This window comes from Buteo buteo, chromosome Z (assembly GCF_964188355.1).
Source record: "Buteo buteo chromosome Z, bButBut1.hap1.1, whole genome shotgun sequence".
NCBI classification, from domain to species: Eukaryota; Metazoa; Chordata; class Aves; order Accipitriformes; family Accipitridae; genus Buteo; species Buteo buteo.
Window position 1 is genome coordinate 673,537 of NC_134204.1, and position 11,734 is coordinate 685,270.

At 40.3% G+C, this 11,734-nt stretch overlaps 1 protein-coding gene across 1 annotated transcript in view; it reads left to right on the forward strand.

Moving 5' to 3' along the window:
- ATP8B1 (ATPase phospholipid transporting 8B1) overlaps positions 1-11,677 on the forward strand; it is a 44,300-nt gene extending 32,623 nt beyond the window's left edge. The window contains exons 21-29 of the mRNA XM_075021354.1: positions 186-261; positions 1,055-1,187; positions 2,355-2,640; positions 4,705-4,928; positions 5,898-5,981; positions 7,527-7,772; positions 8,026-8,164; positions 9,286-9,416; positions 10,284-11,677. Coding sequence (XP_074877455.1) covers positions 186-261; positions 1,055-1,187; positions 2,355-2,640; positions 4,705-4,928; positions 5,898-5,981; positions 7,527-7,772; positions 8,026-8,164; positions 9,286-9,416; positions 10,284-10,514 — 1,550 coding nt within the window. The 3' untranslated portion in view covers positions 10,515-11,677. The remainder of the gene's footprint in view (positions 1-185; positions 262-1,054; positions 1,188-2,354; positions 2,641-4,704; positions 4,929-5,897; positions 5,982-7,526; positions 7,773-8,025; positions 8,165-9,285; positions 9,417-10,283) is intronic.
- Positions 11,678-11,734: the final 57 nt, after the last annotated feature.

Genomic DNA, 11,734 nt, shown 5'->3' on the forward strand with positions numbered 1-11,734 from the left:
TTTTTTTTCCTGTTCATTCACACTGTGGTAATGAAAGGGAACTTCTCATGCTGAAACATAACTTCAAAAATTACTTAAGAGGACTTCAGGTACTTCTGCCTGTTCCCAACAGTTACTCATGACAGAACTTTAAGTAAATACTTTTCTATCTCTCTCTCTCTTTTTTTTTTTTTTTTAAATTGTAGAAACTGCTGAAAATATTGGATTTTCTTGTGAACTCTTAACAGATGAAACAACAATCTGCTATGGAGAAGATACCAGGCAAGTGAAAAGCACAAAGCATTTCTTTTGTGGGAATTAAAAATGTTCCATTTTTAAAATTAACCCAGCAGTAACATTTGCTTATCCCACAGTAACTCTTCAATGACCGAACAGTATTTCCTGGCAGTTGTTCAGCTGTACATTGTCTGTTTCTTTGCTTTTTACAGAATTGTAATTTTACAAGGTGACCTCTTAATTGTGGGTAAAGGTGGTGATATCCTGTTTGCAGGAAGCTATACGTTCTAGGTCAACAACTGTTGACATCAAATTTGTCCTGTAGTTCAGAGAAGTCTGGAGCCCACCTGGAGTGGGCTAAGCCAGTCTCCTCCTAGTACAAATCTTGAGTAGTTACCAGGTTTATGCTCTCGCTACCTGTCCCTGAACTCTAGTATTACGCCAGCTGGTCTTTCACCCTATCCCATGCTCCTGTACACAGTACAGCCCTATGCTACAAAACCACAATGGATTGCAAGGTATTCAGTGCTTAGTCATAAAGAATTTGTCAAAGTGGTTATACCCAAGGGAAGACAACATGGGGCTAGGAGAACTAGGGCCTTGTAAGAGTGTTACAGCTTTTCCAGACTAATTTTTCCAATTTTTTGCTTATTTGCAAACCAGTGTGATCCTCTTTTCACTGTTGCTCTGGCACTGCTTAGAACATCACCTAATATATGGCAAAAAAAGTCCTAGCAGCATATATTGCATTTCTTTCTTGTAGATCTTCAGCCTGGGACTGATCTAGCTTAAAGTTTATTCTTGATTTTTCTGTAATAGTATCCACCTCTCTTTCCAGTGCTCTTCTTCAAACTAGGCTGGAAAACCAGAGGAACAGAGCTGGATCAAGTACACATTCCTCTCTAAGAATGAACGAGCCCTTCTTCCAGGGTAGTAAAGATCGTGCTTTAATAATCACTGGCTCCTGGTTGGTACGTACAAAAGAAGTTGTTCTGTGTATTTGAGATTTTGGGGGTACCACCAAGTCACAATGTCCTTCACTGAGGACTCTGTTCGTTTGTCTGCCTTGCTAAATCAGTCAATGAAAATTCTTTGGCCATTGTGCCTATGGTTGAACACATCTGTTTGATATTTATGTTCAGAAATACTTTTAGTTTTGAAGGTTGAAAATAGCGCTTAATAAAATAAGGAATGTCTTGGGCCTTTCAAATCACCCTGGTAGCTGCCATCAAAGTAAAGCCAAGCCCTTGCAAAAGCACAGCCTGATTTTCAGAGTATTTATTCTTCATGGGGACTCTGGTCTAATGGAAAAAAAAAAAAAAAAAAAAAAGAGACATGACTGCCAGCATTACAGGATCCATGGCTTTAGTATAGGCACAGAAATCGTGCTTGAAATGAGAGATGGGAGTGAAAGGGTAGAAATAAAAGATTAGTTTCCTGCTCAGTCCTGCAATATAGTGCTCTCACAGGAGCTTAGAAAGCAGAAAAGAGCTTTTAACAGAGAAGTAACTAGCAGTAGTTTAGTGACTATTACCCGCCCTGTTGGCAGGCTGCTCTTACAGACACCTGTAAAGCAGAAAGTCCAGTGAACAGCTAAGGATTGTCTGCCGTGTTTCAGCATTCCAGCCCTAAACCTTTATTTTTTATAAAGAAATGTACATCTGCATATAAGGCATAGGAAGCAGGCTGGGGATGTCTAAAGGTAATAGCAGGAGCGTCACATAAAATTGCAGGTCTCTGTTACCCCCTACACCAGCCAAACTGCCCCGGAGCTAACTTGGGTATTTACAGGAGACTTCTATGTGTGTTGGGCATGGTCATGCCTCCTTTAGGAGATGAGGAAGTAGGAGAGAGGGAAGTTTACATACCAGAATGTTTTCAAAACAGAAGAAATATTCCTTTGAACTCTGCAAGAAGTGCTGTGACACTAAATACAAGCATTTTACTTTTGTTGATCCCACCAAGTACATTCTTTTCATTGTTTCCATAGCTCTTTGTTCGCTCCTCTGCATGAGCATTTTATTAAAATGCTATAAATGGGTGATGGGAGCATAATGAAGTTAAGTGTTGTATAGGCAGTACTTGGAGCGCGATTTGACATAGTGTAGAAGGGAACATAATGTATTTTTGTTACACAGAATGAAATCTTGCTAGAGAAGAAAAAGAAGAAAAAGAAGCTTAAATTGAAATTCCCTAGAACAGCAGAAGAGAAGAAAAAGCAAACTGAGAAGAGAAGAAGGGCTGAAGCTTACAAAGAACAGCAGCAGAAGAACTTTGTGGATTTGGCCTGCGAATGCAGGGCTGTGATCTGCTGTCGAGTGACTCCAAAACAGAAAGCCATGGTGGTCGAGCTTGTGAAGAAATACAAGAAAGCTATTACTCTGGCTATTGGGGATGGTGCCAATGATGTAAACATGATTAAAAGTAAGGCAGCTGTAAAACTTCGATTGGTAGGAAAGATCTCTTCTGGGTGTTCTGCAGTTTCTTCACTATTACTCTTTGTTCAGAAGACTCTACCATCTATTTCATTACCCACGTTAACATCACTTGGGTTTTGTTAGCTTCTATGCCTGTGCTTTCCCTTTTTAAGGAAGCCCTTTCTGAAATGGTTAGTGGTTTTTGCTGATATATTTTAGCTTTTTCTGTAGACATTCCCTGAGAAGGGACTTGAATTGCATCTGTTACCATGTTGTGGGTGTCGCGGGGGGGATTTGAAGAGAGGGGGGTTCGGATCACTTAAAGAATCACCTCCCATTGTATTGGCAATAGAAAAACGATTTAATAGAAATATGTATAAAAGTGCCACTTCACAGAATTCAATGGCAAGTTTCACTGTATTACTTAGTACATGGATGAAACGCATACAGGAAAACTAAATCAGGATCAAACTGAGCTTGTGTATATAGGGACTGAAAATGTAATAGGGTAAAAGGGAATGTTACAAAGAATTAATTTCTTGTGATTTCTGCAAAGATCAGGAATGTGGGAAAGGGTAAGGGAGACCCTCCCGTTGAGTCATGAGGTTCAGAGAAGACCCCCTTGCTTTCTAAACTCCTGTCAGAGTCTAGGTGCGGCTGGATCGACTCCTAGTCCCAGACTTGGTCAACAGTTTATATCTAAAGAGATTATGAGTATAGTAGCAGCCTAAAATTCATTCACAGTTGAATGAAATTCACAACAGTAATTTAAGTATAAATTTGAAAATAACTTATAATATACTTGCTATAATATGCTTAGTACATGCATGTGTGTAAAGACACTAAGAGATAATACATATAAGAGGGTAAAAGAGAGTAAAAGAGAGAGGAAAAAGAGGTATGCCTGTTAAAAATTCCCCTCGAAGTCAGTGAAAATATTCATGTTGAATGCTTCAGCATTTCTCTCAACGGGCAAAGGGTTGAGCCTCAACGAGCGGAGAGAATCAGTCCTGGCCATGTTGGCTTTCGGTGACAGACCTCCGATTTTCCCAAACAGGAGAGTTTGGGAGCTCCGAGAGGCGTCCCACTCAGGGGGAGATGCTGATCCCATCCCGCTGCGGTCCGGGAGAGCTCCAAGGGCCTCCCGTAGCACCGCTGCTTGTAGGTTCGGGAGGTGATGGACTTTTGCCATCAACAAATTGCTGGGATGCCAGCTGTGCTGGTACCATTTCACATGCAGATAAGGGAAACTCCGAGACTGAGAAGAACTCAAAACATAGATAGGGGCTGCTCCCAGACTGTCAGGGGAGGACTGTACTAACAAGGTCTGCAGGTCGTTAGGAGAGAGAACTGGGTGCAGGTTGTTCTGAGAAGTGGCTCTCTCTCCTCCCGTCCCCCGCCTCCCTCCGCCGGGCAGCAGGAGTCCTTGAGACGCACAGCAGATCTCCCTGTCTCAGCTGGGGAAGAGTTCCTGGCACAGCCAAGGGTCGCTTCGCTGCCCGGCTCCTCACGCTTATGTGAAGGGCTAGCGAGCCTTCCCGAGTTTGTAAATCAGCCTGGAGAAGGGCAAAGAAATGCACCGCCACAGTGGGTTACAAATGTGTAATATAAAGAACAAAGCAATAGCTTAGCTGCCCCTTGGAGGCATTAGCTGTCCTGAATTGCAACTGGTGCTCTTTGACCTGCTTCCTGAGAAATCCCACTGAGAAAGAAACTTCTGGGATATGGTTTATGTTACAAATGTGTTTGTAAACTGACTGGCCAGTTCATTCAGGGGTTTGCTTGCTCTGTCTCATTGCTTGGTCAAATTTCCCAGCATCCATTCTGATGGAACAAGGACTGAGAGAGAATCCAAGTGATGATGGAGATGTGAGCAGTAAATAACAGGGCAAGGAAGGGCTTATGCACTGTTGTGTTAGTCTTTAATGCAGTCTTTGTGCTGTATGCAGAAATAAAATGGGGCAGAAGAACCTGAAGCAGAGAATAGGAACCAGTAGAAGGTTTGCCCTCGGTCATGTTGTTCCTCTACCTTTATTCAACATAGTGTGTGGTGTTTGTTTCATTAACTTAGCTGCCCACATTGGAGTTGGAATCAGTGGCCAAGAAGGGATGCAAGCCGTCATGTCAAGTGACTACTCTTTTGGGCAATTCCGCTACCTCCAAAGACTGCTGCTGGTCCACGGACGATGGTCTTACATTAGGATGTGCAAGTTTTTAAGATATTTTTTCTACAAAAACTTTGCTTTTACACTAGTCCACATCTGGTATTCATTCTTTAATGGCTTTTCTGCCCAGGTAAGAAGGCATGCTTGTGTGTAATATTAACAAACAGATCTTACTTTTTTGTCAGTGCAGAATAGCAAAGGCTTAACGTGGGAAGTGGTGGGAACCTGAAGTTATCATCAGTAATTTCTGCAGGAGAATAGGTGATAACTAGTAAGCTAGTTAATTACAAGCTAAGCAGTTGGTTATGATTTCAGAACACTAAAGTCAGTATCATGATTGTACAGGGAGGAAGAGAGGAAGAGATTGTTATATAGCAGTTTGGGAAACCTTTCTCAACCCTGCTACTTAAGATATTCCTAAGTGAAGTGAGATGGTGCATGTATATATCAGTAGGAAACCAAACCTGAACTTTTTTGTCTTGACCTGCTGGCTAGAATGGCTTGAAACGTGCTTCTTGTAACTGGCAGTGTTTGAAGTTCATAGTGTTGAAAGGTTGTGTTGAAAGGACTTTTAAGAGTTGAGATGCATCTCCATGAGCATAACCAAAAGACAGGCAGATGTCATTGCATGGACCAGCATGGAGGGTCAGGGCCATAGTCACAGACAAGCAGCCCTGCCTGAGGTTGATGCTGTTTGCTGTGATGGAAACTGTGGATGCTGAGGACAGAGCAAAAAAAGAACATAAAAAGAAACCAAGGTTCCCAGACTTGTATGTGAGATGCCAAGTGCTCATCACAGTCACAAGTGCAGCTATAAACCAGACTGAGACTTAGTTTGAGGTGTTCGGTTTTGATGGGTTTCCAGGTCACGTAACAACAATGGTTTGTAAGGAGTGGGGCAGCTTAATACAGGCTAAAATCAGTTTCAGCAGAGCTTTGAGCTAAGGTGCTGCTTGCCTTTTGCTTGCCTTTTGGGTAAATGCTGAGACAGGTGATTTAATGCTGTAGTAGAGCACATGTGAATTTTCTCAGGAATTGGAAGGGAAAGGTGTAATCAAAAAGAAATCATTAACTACTTAAATTTCTCCTCTTGTTGCAGACAGCATATGAAGACTGGTTCATCACGCTGTACAACGTATTGTATTCTAGTCTCCCAGTTCTGCTAGTTGGCTTGCTTGACCAGGTATTCTCCATGTTGTTAACAACAGATTAATCTAAAAGCTTCTAACATCAAGCCTTTAATTATACTGAAACTGCTTTGTTTTATGTACAAGGAATTTTGGGGGTTATGTTTGGTTTTTTTGATTTTAAAAATATATTCCTCTTCCCAGTGTGTGAGGTAACAAGGGACAATAAGCAGAGGGTTACTGAAATAGCCAAAATTAATCAGGTCAGAGGTCTTCAGCTCTAATGATATTTGTTAAAATATTTCTAAGTGCCTGCTACTCATTCACACAGCACAGCAACGGGCAGCTTTGTTAATGGAAAAGGTATTCCTTGCTTACCTTTCTGAGCTGAAGATGTAGGGACTGAACAATTTTGAATTACTGTACTTGACAGGAAGTCTTGGTGTGTAGCATTTGTTTCAATTCAGTGGGACAAGTGCTTTTGGCCTTCTCCACTTGTTTTTCCATACAAGGCTTACTTGTTGATTAGGCAAATCAATGTTTCTGCTTTCTTTTATGATAAAAGCTAAGAAATAAATTCAGTACCAAATTAAGATCTCACTTGAGTATTTGTTAGAGGCTTAAAGTCAGGACATGTAATGATAGCACCCCATCTTCTGCTTATTCACCATGTTGGGAAAGGACTCCAACACAATATACAGCTGTAAAGAGCTGTGCAACTGTGGACATTCTTGTCTTGGCAAATAATGGGCTAAAAATGTAGAAGCCTGGAAACAGAATGTGATAGCTTTGTGAAAGATGTCCTCCATACTTGGTTCTTCCTAGTTGCGTGCATTACTCTGTGCAAAGTGCTGCTGCCCACACTGCTATATGAAAAGGAAAAGAAATCTGCCATTTCCTTTGGGACATTGTATACTTGAGCTTCTGTTGTGGTTTAACCCCAGCCAGCAACTAAGCACCATGCAGCCACTCATTCCTTCCCCCCCACCCAGTGGGATGGGGGAGAGAATTGGAGGGGAAAAAAAAAAGTAAAACTCATGGGTTGAGATAAGAACAGTTTAAGACAACAGAAAGGAAGAAAAGAATAATGATAATAGTAACAATAATAAAATGACAATAATAATAATAATAATAAAAGGATTGGAATATACAAGTGCTGCACAATGAAATTGCTCACTACCTGCCAACCGATGCCCATTTAGTTCCCAAGCAGCGATCCCCCCAACCCCACTCCTCCCAGCTTATATACTGGGCATGATGCCATATGGTATGCAATACCCCTTTGGTCAGTTTGGGTCAGCTGCCCTGGCTGTGTCCCCTCCCAACTTGTTATGCCCCTCCAGCTTTCTTGCTGGCTGGTTATGAGAAGCTGAAAAATCCTTGACTTCGTCTAAACATGACTTAGCAACAACTGAAAACATCAGTGTGTTATCAACATTCTTCTCATACTGAACCCAAAACATAGCACTGTGCCAGCTACTAGGAAGAGAATTAACTATCTCAGTTGAAACCAGGACAGCTTCTTACTCTTCAAAGCTCACACAGAGAACAGGAAATTGCAGCAACTTTTTGTTTTTTTCTTCTTTTCCCCCTTTATTAAGGATGTGAGTGACAAATTGAGTCTTCGGTTCCCTAGACTGTACATTTTGGGACAGAAAGATTTACTTTTTAACTACAAGAAATTCTTTTTAAGTTTGCTTCATGGAGCTGTAACTTCATTGATAATCTTCTTCATACCATATGGAGCTTACCTTAAAACTATGGGACAAGATGGAGAAGCACCTTCAGATTATCAGTCATTTGCTGTCACAGCAGCATCTTCTCTTATATTTGTCGTCAATTTTCAGGTAAGTAAGCTTAGCTTCCTGATATCTGTTGCTTTGAGACACTTTCTGGTCATGTTGCTAAATTTGTGTACTAAAAATGTAACAATACACAAAAAACTTCCCTTTTTTGCCTTCTGTCTTCTCTGTTGATGCTTTCTCTCTGACTGATGTGTAACTGGATGAGAGATGACTCAACCAAAATGCTGTAAGTCTTCAGAGTAGTTGACATTATTTTGAGTTAATAAACTCATTTAGAGCTTTTGTTTGCTTTCAGATTGGCTTGGATACATCTTACTGGACTTTTGTTAATGCCTTTTCAGTATTTGGGAGTATTGCACTTTACTTCGGTATCACATTTGACTTCCACAGTGCTGGAATCCACGTCCTCTTTCCTTCTGCCTTTCAGTTCACAGGTCAGTCCTTGTGTTTTATGTTTCTTGTTCCTGTCTCACACAGCTTTAACTTGAGCAGAACTATGGCCAAAATGTCATGGCATGAACCTGATGCCTGTGAAAGGAAATTATGTTAAATACTAATTCACTTCCAAGGAAGGGGTTTGTTTGTGTTTGGGGACAGGTTTCTTTATTGGAGTATTTCTTTCCTTTCAATGAAAATCAGCTGGAACTTGACATTGCCCAGCAGTAGGGGTCTGCAGATGAAAACTAAGTTAAAGTTGGTGGAGCAGCTTAAAGTAAAGGGAATGTGATGATCTGGCAGGGTATGCGTTTGCCAAGTTGCTCTAACTGATCAGTGGAAGGTAAAACCCCAAAGTAAGACAGAGCCAAATGCTGTTAGCAGCTACTTGGGATTTTGCTGGAAGTCCAGGGAGGTGTAAGTAGCAGCCAGTTGGAAATTTTTTTCTGGGGAAAACTTTGCTTCCTAATTTTCTAGTGACAAATCTTTCATATGTCGTGTTGGATCTAACCCCCCCACCCCACACAAATAACAACCCCCCTCATTTTTATGTTCTCATTTTTAAGCTGAGCCCAACTGAAAAAAGGTAGTTGCCTGTAATATAATGTTTTTTCTTTGACCTTAACCAATGTTTTATACTTCCGTAACTGCCTTCTACCTGAATACTTTATGCATTTCAGAAGTTTATAAAGATATGGCTGCTACTTAGTTTGATAGAAAGTTCCATGAGGTTGGGTGCTTGGCTACTAAATATCACTTGCTTTCTAGACCATGTACATACCAATACCAGGAGGACTTTTTCTTGCTTTGCCTGTTTTAAAGCAGGACAAAAGCCATGCATCTCAGCCAAGTGTTTGTCTTGCAGCGTTCTGTAACTCTTAAAAGGGCTTTGACATTAATATGGATATGTTATAGTAGAAAGGCTCTATAAAATTCTTTCCTATTATGCTCTTTTTATAGTAGAGTCTCTGAATAAATGCATGATGTTGTGTTACACAGCAGAATACCTGAATGTTAGGTCCTAAGGAAAAAAGCTGTGGCTTTTAGTATCTTATTTGTATTTTATAACTAGCTTACTTGATCATGTCATAAACTAATTTTTTGCTCTTTTTATTCCTAGGAACTGCTCCAAATGCTCTAAGACAGCCGTACCTCTGGCTGACCATGATTTTATCAATTGCTATTTGCTTACTTCCTGTAGTGGCACAGCGTTTCTTATCAATGACAATTTGGCCTTCCGAAAGTGATAGAGTGAGTAAAGTCTTAGGTTATTTTGGTTAATTTGGCTTGTATTTACTTACAAGAGTCAGTATGGGTGCTAGCATTAGAGACAAATAAGTGACTGTGCCCTAGGGAGAACTACATGAGACTGGAGCTCAGGTCCCGCGGCCAGGGAGGGTGGCAGCAGGGCTTTCCAAAGGCCAGACCAAGCCTGCCTTCCAGCTGGGTGACGACAACTGGTGCTGTGATGTTTTGCCATCCAAAGCAGCGTTGTCACTTTGATGTGTTCTTTCCCAGTATCTTCCTTGTGTGCTTCTGTGGGATGCAGAGGTACATGTACAAGCTCAGCACACAGTTCAGCGTGGGCTCATTCATCATTTGTCTTGGCTGAGCACTTGACTTTGTAAAACCACAGAAACCCACTTTGAAGCTACTGATGGCCTGACTTGTTTTTATTTGGGCTGTGCTGGAGTGCCCGTTGTTACGCATCAGAGCATAGTGGACAGTTTTTGTTTGCTTCTGTTCTGCCTTGAGCTGGGAAATAGCATATGGGTATGAGAAGTTAAAATTGTGGTGGTAGTGTTTAAAAAGATATTAAAGAAGTGTCAGTATGAGAATGGAGTAATAGCTTTCCGTTACATATATTCAATCCACTTCAGTGAAAGACATTTAAAGATAAATGAAAATAATGAAGTTCAAAATAATACATTAAGTCTTCCTGAAATGGCAGTGTGTTACTGCATATATTCGTGTTTCTAACAAAATCAAATATAAACAAGAGAACCCTCCTGTTAAGCAGTTTAAGGATGTAAAAAAGTATCGGGTAAATGACAGTAAATGCAAACAAGCTGTTTTCCCTTGTAATCCATAAACTAATCTGTCTTTGCATGCGTGAAGATTCAGAAGAACCGTAAGAAATACATGGCAGAAGAACAACAGTGGAAGCGAAGGCAGAGTGCTTTTCGCCGAGGGATATCTGGCCGTCGTTCTGCTTATGCTTTCTCCCATCAGCGGGGATATGCTGATCTTATTGCTTCTGGGCGCAGCATACGGAAAAAACGGGCTCCTTTAGATGCAGTCCTAGGCAACGGTGTGACAGAAGTCAGAGATGCTTGTGAAACAAGCTGATTTACTGCATTTTGGGGAGAAGCTTCTTATCCCAAGGATTGCACAAAAAAATATTTTTTTTTAAGCAAACTCAGGATATTTTTTTTTAACCAAATGGCATAAGGATATGAAGATTTTTATGTTTTATCACAGAACTCCCTGGTTTTGGACTACTGGAAACATAGAAAGGCCAAGAGTTCTCTACGGAGCTATCTAATCCTTGTGCAACTGATACCTGTTTAATGTGAAAGTGAAGGATATGTGTGCTAGGGTATGAAAACCCAGCATTGTAATTTTTTTTTTTTTTTTTTTTAGTGATGCCTGGATTTGCAAACTTTTTTCACATTTTAATAATACATTGGTATAAAACTGCACCTACATTTCATATTTTGTCTTTGAAAGCAAACAGTTACCCTGTGTGCACCATTTCATTAAATTGCACAGTCATAATGGCAAATCAGATGATCAGTCTTTTGAGAGGGCCTTAGGTATTCTCAGCTGAGCTTGTACAGCTGAGATTGATATATCTGGTGATAAACTTCAGTCCTTATTAGGAAATCTGACACTTATAGGTGTGGTTTCTGTTCCTTTCTCTTTCCTCAACATTGACTACAGCTTGCTGCACCAAACAGAGATAGATAGTTCTTTGCATCTTGTTAGTACGAGTGATATGTCAGTATTACTTTCATAGCCAATTCCTCGATTTCCCCTGGAATAAAGAGATCTGAGTCAATAATTAAGAGAGGGGGTTTATTCCTCACTTGCTTTTTGTTTCTCTGCCTGTCTCTCTTTCCAACTCTAGAATATCTTTGTATCTATTTATACAGTGTATTTATGAACAGATATATCTAATCTCTGGAAAGCTGCCCTTTGAGCTGGCGAAAGTTTGTTCATTTCAGTTTTAGATACAGCACTCGATAATGGATAACTAGAAAACAGTTGCTTTTAGATGGAACATATTTCACTTGCTAGTGAGTTAATTCTTAAGAGCGTAAAAAGGGTTTTTATGAGTCTCTTTACATTTGCAGATACTTCTACTCTTCAAGTTGAGATATATGAATGTTTCACTTCTATCTACTGAGTTGCAGACTAATGTTGATTACTGAAATGGTTTTATAGTAAAAATTATGATACGCAGCTCTTGTATAATGGAATGTACATTTCAAAAAATTTAATGCAAATAAATATCCTAAAGTTTACAGCTTCTCATCTAGTAAGTATATGGGTAAGAATAGAAGTGG